Below are 13,824 nucleotides of genomic sequence, written 5' to 3'. Positions count from 1 at the left end.
TACTCGCATTTCGACGTGACGTTGGCTCTGGAATTCGAGGTAGGAAGAAGCAAGTGGAAGTACGAATGGAGAAGCAACAACAAGAATGAAGTATTAAGCACTCCCGTGGATATTTCGTCATGTCATTTCGTAATGGAAATAATTAGTAACGTCAAACATACAGAGTGATTTTTAAGTCATGAAAGCGTCGAAGAATTGCTACGTCGGAAATATTCTATTGATAAATTTATTATCTCCAGCTGTTTAATAATTACAAGAATTTCTTTTCCTAATGATACCTTCTAATGATCTCCCGCCTGCTCCGAAACTAATGTTTAAACAAAAATATCTAACAGAACTCGTGGCACCGAAGAACTTTTGAAGCACAAATAATTCGAAAAATGATTTCGTTAAATCGTCTTCGTTGTGCACACATTTCGGAGTTCGTAAAGAGTCCAGCTCCAGAATTAAAAGAGAACTCCACATTTCCAAATCATAAAACGTGCCGTAATGCGAATAAGGTGTACAGAATACTCGATTCTCGCTAACGAGCACTAGTAGTAGAAATGAAATATATAGAATATTCGATTCGTGCTAATGTGCCTGAATTTACGAACCATCGGCAACACTGAACGCGACACCGAAATGGATCCCGCAAAGTAACTGAGACAGAAAAGTCCATAAAATGCAATGTTCAATTTTTAAGAAGCCCATGTGGTGTCCAGTTTACATTGATAACTCGTCTGTATTGTTAACAATTGCTTTGTTTTACCGATAGTATCAGCAGAGCTTGTACTCGAGCGCACTCTATAAGAAAACAACGGTCGACCGATGAACTACTTGGGAAAAGAGTTGTATTTTAGGATGGATCTTATTTCATAGGGGGAGGATTTAATTTATAACGAGGATTTATTTATTTATTTATACCACAGGCAAGAAAACCCTTCACATAAAATATTGAATAACGTGACCAGTACGAACTATCGCCAAATCGGAGCATATATGTATAATAATTCACATTTAAACATACAGTGGGGATGATCTTATAACGAGCTTATAACTAATTATAAATACTTCATGAAGATTAAATAAAGAAATGGTGTGACATCTTGTAAATAATTATTGAAGATTGATGGAAAATTTAAACATTGAGTGACATTTTATAGATAATTATTGATGGTTGATGAAATTTAATACAATTTAAAAGTTGAATATGATATTTTATAAATACTTATTGAAGATTAATGAAGATTAATTCTTCGTAATGGTATTTATATTGTTTCGTAAATAGATAATATAAATTCATACTTTTGAAAAAGCTTCGTTTGATTTGCAAAAGGACGAATAAAATCTGCAAGAAGGATTATTTGATTTGTAAGAAGGTGAACAAGATCTGCGAAAAAGTGATGCAAAAAGTGATGAAAAAAGGGTGCGAGAAAGTGAATACGATCGGCGGAAGGATTAATTTTCGGTGCAAAAGCTGTGTCTGCATAGAAAACGAGAAACGTTCGTTACTGGGTTCCTTAGAAAACCTCGCCGGCACACTTAACATACTGCCGAAGGACAAGGGCAAACAAAACGAAGGGTCGTTGGCAGTATTATCGCTGTTTGATTAAACGAGATTAATGCCCCCGGGGGTTGTTTCAAGTGGCGTGCAAAAACTAAAAGTAAGCTCGTGTCGCGTGTGTCGAACTCTGCCCCTTTCTCTCCCCCGTGTCCCCCTATTTTAACTTTCCCATCCGGTTTTCGTTTCACCCCCGTACCCACGGGTCGCCCGACGGCCGAGCGACCCTCTTCGACGTGTTTTCAAACCCGTGCAACCTCTTTTCGAGAGCGAAAACCCTTCGATTGCATTAAGCGGATTTCATTCGATCGTGGACCGGCCGAACAAACAAATCGGTTCGACGAACGCATTTCGTTTCGTTTCGTTTCGCGGACGATTGTCCGCCGGTGGTATTGTGCTGCGGTGCCGCCAGAGAATAGTGCCACCTTTCCGAAAGTTTTGATTTATAACGATCCGCCGGCGTCGATCCGGATCATGAGATCCACTTCTCTTTTCTCTTATCCATTCCGCGTATCTTTTTCGGATCGCTGAAATATTTTCATTATCTTATCAATATTTTTACTGCAAGATCTCTTCGGCATTGTTTCGGCAATGTTAGAATATCATTCGGATATTATTTTTGTTCTAAACAAATATTACATTTGTTATAATAATATTTCTTAAATTCGTTTCAGTGAATTATATTTCATTAAAAATTCAGGAACTCGGAAAAGAATTCAGTAACTCGGGAAGGAATTCAGGAACTCGGAAAGGAATTCCGAAAGAATTCCTAAATTTAGGTGAATGAAACCAGAGGGTCCAAAAAGCTGTACGCTGGACTAGAAGAAATGCGGGAGACGAACTTAAGATTTTCAGAAGTCGAAGAGAAGCATGGCAAGAGTCAAGAGAAGCATGTCACGGGGAAAGGTCGCGACGATAATCTGCACAATATATTATGTATTGTTCGAAGATACGGACGCGCGCAGCATCTTTTTGAACGTTCGGAGCCTAGGTGCGTGGTGTTGCGAGTGCTTCCGGCTTATAAGCGCAGGTAGAAAGTGTGGTCGATCCTGACGAAGGCAACGAAAAACACGACCGCCCATTGTGCGAGATTTGATGACCCTGCGAGCCCGGCGTCGAGCTCATAAATTGGTAAAGGATCTACTACCTTTGATCGGGACGATGAAATAAGGACGGAACTATCACCCGTCCCGGCCTGCTGCAACCCATGTTCGTGATTTTTCATAATACGGCCTCGCCTTCTTTTAATCGTATTCGAAAAAGTCGCATTGTGCTGCCTTTGACTTGCAGTTTGTCGTGCGAAGGGGGTGGATAAAAAACGTATTGGCACGCTGAACGTGCAGTTCATTACTGGATTGTGGATTTTATGGATTTATGGTAAAAATCACTAGATTGGATTAAAACCAGTGAAAATATTTAAGAAAAATGACGCTGTCGTATTTGTGTTTGCCTCGTTAAAATTGTTAAGTAGTGGAAGGATTACAGACAATTTTTATCTTGAATAAAAATTCACAATACACTATGCTATAATGATATTTATTTATTTGTTTATAATGCTTAACAAAACTTCACCAAAATAAATAATGATAAAAGTGTTTGTTGCGAATGAAAAAGCTTTTATAATTTTCAACACGATTACAAGCAATGTGAAACTATACGTACGTTTGTGTGACTATGACGGAGACGGTTAATCGAATATTTTATATTTATTTTATATTTATTATATTTATTTTGCCGGGGCTTGTATTCGCAGTTACTGTATTCGTCGTGAGTTGTTGAATATTCGGGCCGAGGATGATAGAAGAGGCCCCGGGGCCTGCTGAATAAACCATGGATACACAACTTTGAAATTGTCCGAACAAAGGTGGTCCGAATTGCGCTAGTTTGTCACGTGACGAGTGAGCTCAATCGAATGTCGTTGACGGAACACCGGCTGATTTATGTGCACCCGGCCGGAGCTTGATGATACCGTGTAGCGAATCGAATAAAATAGCGAGCGCTTCCCCCTTCAGGCTCGATTTTTATCCGATCTTACATTTTAATTGATATGTCGACGAAACCGAGCGGAAACGGAACGGTGGGACCACGGGGCAAATAAATTGTATCGTTTGTCAGTCCCAGACGAACCTTCGCGGATCTTCAACGACAGCAGAGAACGGCCGACCATCAAAGTCTGCCGATAATCAGGATCAAATTTATTTGAAAATCACGAAAACGATTTTTCTCGACGTGAAAGCTGCCTAATTACCGAACAATTATCGGTGCAAGAAGATCGAATAATATTTTATTCGTCGATATTCTTGCAAAAATTATTAACAAAGTGCAAATAATAAATACAATTAATAATAAATACAATTTTGTGTGGCGTTTTAAACCAGGGGACATTCGAAATTCAGTTCCCGCCCGGGAACGGTGGACAATAGGGGGTTGATCTGCTTCGCGACGAACCGCAAACCGAAAGGGTTCGCAAACAGTTCCGCCAATAATTGTGACGGCCGCCGGTCCCGGCTGATTAATCGAACGATCCCGTGAATTCGCAGACGGTTTCTCGCGGTTCCTCCTAACGCGAGGAGCCCGGGAAAAATTCGCGTATCCGCCGGATCGGTTTCGGCGACCGGTTAAAATCGATCTTGATACCGAAAGCGGGCCCCGGGCACAGGTGCGGCGGCCGAACGAACAGCCGAATGCTCGCCACCGACAAATTTCAGCCGGTCGATTATATTTATCGCTTGATTCCGGCCGGCAGATTACATTATTTCGATGTTTAAAAGCGTCACGCGGGCCCGTCCCCGCGTGTTTCACGGCGAAGGTACGGCGTTTCGATGCGGTGGCGGGCCACGACAAAATATTCAGCCGGGTTCCCGGGATCTCCGAGAGCTAAACGGACTCAAATAAAGCAATCTCCACGATCAGACAACGACCACGCGGCGGCGTTTGTCTTTCATCCTCCATTTTGCCTCGGCCCGTTCCCACTTGCTATCTGCCTCCGCAGCAACCCCCAACCCCTTCTCACGATTTTGATGACAGTGGCCACTGCTCGCTGTGTTTGCGGATCCAGATTCCTCCTCTTTGTCAGAGGGGGAGCACCTTTTGACAAAGTGGAGGCGGTAGTCGCCGGAGGAATTAATTGCATTCGACAATATTTACGTCCTTTCGTCTACGAGCTTCTTCTTCTTCTTCTTCTTCTTCTAACTTCTTATTTTCTCCGTATAGTCCTGTCTCGGACTCGCCACCGGATCAGACCGATTCGTTATCTATTCGGCGGCGGAGATAGATGTCGCGTGATCTCTATCGAATCTTTAAAGATTCTCCGTGGACTAGCTGGAACACGGCGGTCCTGGGAACACGTGGATGATCAGTTTTAGGTTCGTTGCGAGAGGTGTAACGATCTTGAATCTTCGTTGAATATTACATCATTCAATTACGTTGTATTTCAGTTGCTCAGATAATTGCATAAATTACATTTAATTACGTCGGATTTGAACTGGATGTTATGTTGTAATTGTGTCACATAATTAAATAAAAAGAACGGATGAAAATAGTATGTTATAGTGAGTAAATAAATACAGTAAATAAACTGGAGGATCAACATTGGAAAAATGGTATAGTCAACGAAAATGAATTATCGAATCATTATTAATTATTAAATAGATTGATTTCACGTGTACAATAGAATATATAATATTCTCAATTATATTTTCGATATTTTCAAATATCACCATATTTTGAATTTTGCGATGAAACTACAACATAATCAGAGCATTTAAACGTTCTGCATGATTTGAAAATTAAGAAAGGGTGAATTTTCCATCGAGGAGCATGGACGGGCTAAAATTACACGAAGATAGTAATAGTTAAGCATATAAATGGCCGAGGGAAATATTCGGACGGGGTTCGAGGCCGACAAAAAAGGAAGGAGTTACATACCGAATTGCTCGTAATTGTTGTGAATACAAACCGCGGTTTGTGTACCCTTCTATTGTTCGTTGTGCAATCGAATCGAATTGTTCCCTTCGGTGAACCCTGGATGAAGATTTTGCAGTTTCCGTGCAACCGTGGCTCGCGCGCAAGCCGGCGAGACCGAAGTTTACTCTAACCATTATAACGATGATCGGGAAGGGCGTAACTGTTTTCTCTTCCTTTTACCTTCGTCGCGCCAACGATTATTCGTTTGATATTCAAAAATCAAACAGTGTGTGTCTGCTGCACCTCTGTGTCCACGAAGATGTGCTACTTCACAGAATTGTGTTTGCGGTATTGTTCTACCGTTGTTCGCGTTGCGATAGAATTTTCGTTGATTTTTAAAGGTAACTTCGCTAGAAAAGAAGCACGGTAAATTCTCCCTAATTTTCCTTCTGTTTGTGAACAAAAATGGACAATTTGGGAAGAGGAGATACGATTATTCGAGACTCGCGACTCATCTTTTTAGTTGCCTCAGTTAATGTTTAGTTAATCTTCTCTTTCTAAATTGTCCATTATTGTCTAAAAGTTGCAGGAAAATTATAGAGAACTTACTGTATTTTCGAGAATAAATACGTGTACATAAAAAAGCATCGCGAGTTAATAAATCATTTTCAGTGAATTATTTTAATCTCGATCTTCTGAAATAGAGAATTTAATATTCTCGTTATGTATTGTAAATAGTATTTGAAATATTTCAAGTAATTGTAAGTTTTTCGTATTTTTCTAGTTTGTTATATTGTAAAAATGGACGAGAAATTCGATATTCGAACTCCAATGTGCCGCCATTTTGTTAATTATCGAAATATTAAATTGATCTTGCTCTCTTTTAATTTTCTTAGGACAACCACGACATAAATAAATATAATCCTGTATAATATAAATATTCGTTAACAGAGAGGAAAAAATAATGAATATAATAAGAAAAAAATGGCGTCTATACGAGAATACGTTCAACTCAACAATGTAAATACGGCGAACACTTCTGTATCGACGAAATTGGATTTACTTGAAACTCCGTACGATTTCTGCTACGATCTATCCGTGAATAAAGAAGTTGATCTAAAAGCGTCTAACAGAAGCATCAGGAATCGTGAAAAGTAGAAAAGAAAACTCTGAAGTCACGTCGACTGATTTGGTGCTTCTACCTACGAGAAGTGCTGCATCGAGTTCGAGCCGAATCGGGTCCGGGCGACTATTAATTAAATAAGGAAGGTCCGACGAGATGCCAATATCAAAGATAAAGGTGAAAAAGATGACGAGAAGGAGAGCGAAAGAAGAGTCATCGTCGGGCGAAGGACGCAGCTAGTTCTCAAATTGCAATGAAACCGGGCACCGACGCGTCGCATGGGTTTCGTATGACAACCAGACCACCGATGATGATGCTGTTTTCCCTTCGTCCCAAATTATACTTTGTCTCGCGCTACGAATTCGATATCAGCAATTGCAAAAGGCCCCCGATCCGCTGTGAACAATTCCGAAACGCGGCGGCGGCGGCCGATCGATCCGCGATCGCTGAAAGGAAAGCATTCGAAATCGGGACCCATGCGAACGGGGTCCACGCGAATCAGAATTCACCGGGATGAATTTCCACCTCGGATCGTTCCCGATCATTACCTGGTAATTACAGACGATCGTTTCAAGTATATAAAATCATTTTATTATTTAACACATGGCGCTTCGGCCCCGGCGGTGGGCGCATTAATAAATTATAGGTACATGACTTGGTTCGTGTTCCCATTAACGACGCTGAATTATCCTCTTAAAGCCTTACACACCTAAACGCCGCTATATTACAAAATGTACATCGTCTCGGTTATTTACAAAGGTCGTATAAATAGTTGTAAAACTACGATAAACACGTTTGCAATTTTATGCTGGAACCGGGAATAACGAAGAGCCTCGGGAAAATATGTACTTGCGATTATTTACAGAGAACGGACTCCGTTTCGAGCCGACGAAACGGATCTTAAGACTATGGATCACAAACTCTCACGATCGATCACGCTTCTTCGATCATTCTCTCGCGTCTCTCTACGCTCAACGATCACGACAATTTACTATCTAATTCAACTTCCGGGGCTGCGACGAGCGACGGCCGCGACGACGACGACGACGGACATTTTCTATCGTTTTCTAATGAGAATTTGAAGACAACGATCACTGGACTGCGGACCTTTATGCGAAACGAGCATCATCTGCCTCGATTGAAACAAACGGGAGACAGATGCGTTTACTGTTTCGCATTTTTGCTCGTTTTTCTCGCGAATGCGTGAAATCCGCGGTTTCATTCGTAACGTACAATTGTGGCTGTAAAACGCTGGAAGTTACAATTTCGAGAAATTCGAGTTGTCTATCAAATTTAATGTTAAACATTTATCTATAGTATTTTATAGACAGAACGGAATTATGCGATTTGAAACGATACTAATACGCAGTGTCGGTGATCAGAACTTCGACGTTAGAAATACCAATCCCTAAACGTGACTAAATTGTATATATTGTCTTATAAAAATGACAAGATTTATTTGAACTTCCTACGATTTTTATTACGATGTAAAATTGAACGAAAAAGTTCATATAAAGACTTCCGACATTTTCATAGCACAGCAGAGCCTCGGTTAACCGAACTGGATTTTCCTCGACCTTTGTTATTTAGATCTTTAATTACTCCAAGCAGTAACGATGAGAAATTATAAAAGGACCTCGACTTATATATATATTATAAGTAATATATTATAAAATATATTATACATATAATAAATATTACAAATATATTATCATAAATATATTTATTATATTATTATATGATATATATTTATAAATAATACATTACAAAATATATATTATATACATAATAAATATCATAAATATATTATTATAAAAACATATTTATCAGAAATAAAAAGAAGTTAACTATCAATTTTGAATTCGCATAATCGAGGTTCTACCGTATCAAGAACAGTAAAAGAATAATTCCAAAACCAGTGATTCCGTCAGGTTTGGTAGTACTAGCGACAAACGACGATATCTCGGAAGTGAAGCCATGGGACTCGCGGCGTCCATTCTCGCAGCCCTAACCAGCGGATGCGTTATGCATCCAGATCGTCCTAGCATCGTCACCTAGCATCGACGTTCGTCTCGGTACAGTGTCGCACCGTAAGCCACACCGAAGGCACCTCTCCTCGTGAAGATCCCTTCAGGAACCTCTCCTCGGCAAGATCCCTTCTTGAACCTCTCCCGAAGCTCATTGCAGGAGATCGTAGAGCGCGGTGATATAAGACTGGGCCATCTGAAGCGTCTCGTACTTGGATAGCTGTCTGTCGTTCCCCAAGGACGGCAGATACGCCCTGAGCCTGTCGAACGCCTTGTTCAGGTTCTGCATCCGCCTGCGTTCCCTCGCGTTTGCGGCCAGCCTGCGTTTCCTGACCACGGTGGAGCTGACGTACTTGCCGCGCCTCCTGACGACGTCCCGGCCGCCGTCGTTCTCGTCCGAACGGACGTGATCGGGCCCGTCGCTCATCTCGACGTCGTCCTCGCTGTCGGCATCGACGATCCTGTCGCTGCTGGAGTTGCTGACGACGCTGTCGCGCCGCGACTGCGCCTTGTCTAGATCGGGGTCGGCCTCGGGGTCGAGGGTGCCGTCGGTGTCCGCGTCCATGCTGTTGCCGCCTTCGGCCAGCTCGATGCCGCCGGTTTGGGCCGGTTGCTGGGACCCGACGGCGGCGTGGCTCCTCTTCGCGTAACGTTTGCCGAGCTCGTCCACAGAGCCTAGGAGCCGATAGGTGACCGGTGCGGAGACGGTGTCGGGCTCCGAGGATATCGAAAGGGTTGTCGCCGGGCTGACCGACCGGAGGCTGGCCGTCGGGCTAGGCGTGTGCCAGCCGTCGCTGCCGTTGCTGTCGTAGACGATGCACTGCGGCACCGTGAACGTGCTCACCGGCGGCAGGTTCGCCTTGCCCTTCGGGTACGACGTGTAGCTCGGCAGGTCCAGGTAGCCGCAGGAGACCACCTCCTCCTCCCTAGGCGGGAACATGTATCCGTAACGAAACATCTCCTGCAGTTCCATGCCGCGGACGCCTCCGCCCCCCGCGCCACTCAATTTGCCACTTGTAAACTGATTACACGATTCCGGGGCCCCGGCTCGGCGGCGACGATTCCGCTGACTTATTATCCTCGCGGCCTTTTGTACCTTGATATCAGAAACGCTGCACCGAATGAATATATGTCTCTAGCTGGGAGCTTCCTCGGACAAGGGCCCGTACACACGCGCAGGGATCGACCGTCGGGGTGGTTCTGAAGTAGAGTGGTTGAACGCCGGCCGATTTATGCGTTCTCGGAGCGAGGCACTCTCGTGCAGCACGTGCCGCACGACCAATCGCTGGACGGGACCGTGCCCCACCAGCACGACGGTGTACGGCCCGGCTAACCGAGCTCGACTAAACGCGCGGCTAGCGCAACAGGTGACCCGGCGCCTACAATCTACACAATCGGCCGTATAGAACCGCACAGTCATTACCGGCGCGGCGGTACCGCTCGTAATTATCCCCGCAGACTAACAACGTGCCGGGGAGAGAACGTTGCACTTGAGCGGAAAAACCGTTTCGCGCGGACAACTTGACGCCGAGGGTCACCGACGGCGAGTACCGTCGCCTTCGGGTTCACCCGGTTGGCCGATGCATCGACTCGGTGCAACGTGCTGTTCGAATTAAATTGTGGACAATTTTGGGTGGAGATTGGTCGACTTCGACGGACGATAACTCCGCGAGAAATGATCGTAGGGTGATGACTGTTTTTTTAAAATTAAAGCTTGGAACCTCTATTTTAAGATGGTATTCCTGGATTTTATGTCCGACGCGCCCTCGACACTGTAACCCTTCGGATGCGAGGCGATGTTGGTTATTTGGTCATGTTGGAAACTGCCAAGTTTGACGAAATGCACGGAGTTTGGAAAATTTTGTTCGGGGATGCCGTTTGCGGTGGGATGTAGCTCGATTCTTTCTCTTTAATTTGAGGTAAAAGAAGCGTGACTGCGATTTTTTCTCGCGTAGTTACGGCGCTTTGAAGCGACCCTCGCGTTTTCGTCGCGTAGCGCCGGGAAAAATTGGGGGAATATGTCAGCTGTTAAAAATTAAGGGAAAAATGTCAACTATTAATAATTAGGAAAATAAGTTGCCAACGGTTAGAAATTGGTGAAATAACAAACTATTAAGAATCGAGGAAAATTATCTTAACTTCTGGTTTCATTGATACTGGACCAAGTTCGTGTAACAACTTCAGACTTCAAGTTTATGCATTAATTGAGATCTAAATGATAAGACTTGCATATTTATCACGCAAAAATTATCAGAACGATTTTGTTAGTCCTGAAAAAGAAATTAGTGATCACAATTCGAAGCGACAATGTCTCGAAAAGTGAGGACACGTTGCATTTAACGTTCTTCCGTCGCAACTGCGACAGAGTTCTGATCCAGAATCGATGTAATTATCTCGGCTTCGTTATCTCGCGGGATCGTAAGAGCATGGGTCAGCGAGACCGGTGACTGGCGAATCTTTTCCAACATTCTTCGACTGATCAGACGAGGCGTCTGCAACAAGGAACGCGGTCTATCGTAAACTCGCCTTGGGAAAAGAACGGATCGTATCTACAAAAAGGGTGCAAATACCTCAGGGGCGTAAGGTCCAGTTACATCTTTACTCGCTCAATTAGCGAAAACAGGTAGGATAAAGTTTGCGGCAAGCATGACGGTGGTCTGGAGCAACCCGATCTCTGTCATTCCCTTCAGACGCAGCCGTCTTGGATTTCGGGATCGCCTCGCCATCGTCCCAAAATTCTTCCTAAGTAGCGGAACGATAATCCTCCGCTTAAAAACCTTTGGTACTTTCGGTACTTTTAACCAGGGCAATCGTGCGATCGCTAAAATTGTTCGCCGTTTGCTGACTTCTTATGTGGCAGAACTTTTCTGCGACCTCGGTGTTCCATCGTTCTTTGTCGCGTGGCTTTCGAAGCAATTAATAGACCGCGGAACTTTCCGCGAAAGAAAAATTGTCGCGGTTGATTTGTGAAGAATTTAAGTTACGTGGAAATAGTAGTAATAGAATATATGTATAAATAATAGAATAGAATATGTATATAAATAATAGAATAATAAAATAGAATAGAATATATATATATATAAATAATAGAATAATAAAATAGAATAGAATATATATATAAATAATAGAATAATAAAATAGAATAGAATATATATAAATAATAGAATAAAAATAATAGAATAGAATACATATAAATAATAGAGTGATAGAACAAAAATAATAGAATAAAATATATATAAATAGTAGAATAATAGAATAAAATATATATAAATAATAGAATAATAGAACAAAAAAATAATAGAATAGAATATACATGAATAATAGAATAATAGAAAGTCATCGATTATAATTCCAAAGTTAGTGCAAGCTATCGTTTCGTTAATTCTTCTGCAAACAAGAAAAGCGGATCGCCTGCAGCGAAGACTCTGCTCGATTTAAATCAGAGCGTGGCCATTTTCACGCGAGAATATTTTTCCATGGTATCGGGCTGTAATTTAAAAATTGATCGCTCTCATCCATTACCTTTTTGCTTCGGCACGAAATCGTGACGGACCCAATAATTAGGGCCACAAAATGTATGCCCGTGTCTATCCTTGCTCTATTCGCCATCAGCGTTACCCCGACCGTCCAGATTCGATATTTTTTTTCCCCCATTTGGCTTAATTTGTCGGTGCATTAATCCACTCATTCTGTTCCACGGCAATAAACTGAATCAGAGACAACTATTCTTAAAGTTTTATTTGATTTCTGATTGAGAGGATCGCTTCGAAATGCTGTAACTTCGCGAAGAAAAATCGCAGCAGCGTTTCTCTTTTCTTAAATTAAAGAGGAAGGTTTGAACTTCATTCCATAGTAAACGGCATCGCCGAAAAAAATTTTACAAAGATTATACAGTCCGTCGAACTTTTTTAATGTGACAAACATAGCCTTACATTTAAAGAGTTACAGTGGCAAGGGCGCATCAAACCTTAAATCCAAGAATATCATATTAAAATAGAGGTTTCAAGCTTTAATTTAAAAAAATAGTCATCATCCTGCGACGATTTTTCGCGGAGTTATCGTCCGTCGAAGTTGGCCAATTTTTATCCAAAATTTTGCTATGCCATAATTTCTGTCATTATGATTTCATTTCATATGCACATAATATACAATAATATCGTTATTTTAAATGGACCAGTCGACAGACTAAATTTTTGTTAACGTCCCTCGGGCATTTAACAAACGGAATGGATTTTCCTGCGAACCGCGATCCTAGGCAGCCATAAATCACGAATATTAATGAGCCGCGCGCGGCACAGGCATAACCGGGCCAAAGATTTGTTCACCGGAGGGATTAACGCGAACGAATCGAGAAAAAATGGGAGACTAATTGTAAAAAGGAAGAGGATAAAAGGAGACGGGAGAGGAAACGAACGGCGGATGCTGGTCCGGCAAAGCAGCGCCGGAACGGAGTCCGCCGCGAGGATACGCCCTGGGCGTGAGTCGAGTAATTAAATACAAAGTGCACTCATTTGTGAAGCTCGGTGGCAAATAACATGTTAGCCGCCAACTAGCGGTAATTTATGAGAGCGTCGTGCAACGCGCTGTCTGCTCGCTGACCCTCCACGAAGCCGATTTCTTTCGGGATAAACGCATACATATACATACACACACAGCCGATGAATATGGATCCACGGATAGAGTTGTAAGCTTTCACGGAAAAATCGACGAGCTAAATGCAGATCTGTAATCGAAATTCTTCGCATTCGTTTTAACTTGTGTCCGCCTTCTTGCTCCTCCCATCGGCGGCCTTTCCGTCCGCCCGTGAAACTTTTCATCTCATTAGGAATTCATAGGTGGTCCTGCGTCTTCATTTCGGATTCGGTGAACAAGTTAAACGTAAAATAGAAGATAACAAGATTTTGTTATATAGATGAAGGTGTTGCTCCAATAATGGAACGTTTACTATGTGCGAGTAGCTCTCTTTTTAAATTAAGTGTAATTTGGAAAGTATGAATTAAATTAATATCAATATGAATCAGTATGAATCGATATGAATCGATATGAATTAATATATATCAATATGAATCGATATGAATCGATATGAATTAATGTATATCAATATGGATCGATGTGAATCAATATGAGTTAATATATATCAATATGAATCGATATGAATCAATATGAATCAATATGAATTGATATGAATCAATATGAATTAATATATATCAATATGAATCAATATA

General features: G+C 42.1%; 1 protein-coding gene across 1 annotated transcript; it reads right to left on the bottom strand.

Moving 5' to 3' along the window:
- Positions 1-8,739: 8,739 nt before the first annotated feature.
- ato (atonal) lies at positions 8,740-9,778 on the bottom strand. The gene has a single exon (XM_033482223.2). The coding sequence runs from the start codon at positions 9,570-9,572 to the stop codon at positions 8,751-8,753; it is 822 nt and encodes a 273-aa protein (XP_033338114.2). The 5' UTR covers positions 9,573-9,778; the 3' UTR covers positions 8,740-8,750.
- Positions 9,779-13,824: the final 4,046 nt, after the last annotated feature.

The sequence above is a fragment of the Megalopta genalis genome, chromosome 2 (assembly GCF_051020955.1).
Source record: "Megalopta genalis isolate 19385.01 chromosome 2, iyMegGena1_principal, whole genome shotgun sequence".
Lineage (NCBI taxonomy): Eukaryota > Metazoa > Arthropoda > Insecta > Hymenoptera > Halictidae > Megalopta > Megalopta genalis.
This window is presented reverse-complemented; position numbering and strand designations above follow the sequence as displayed.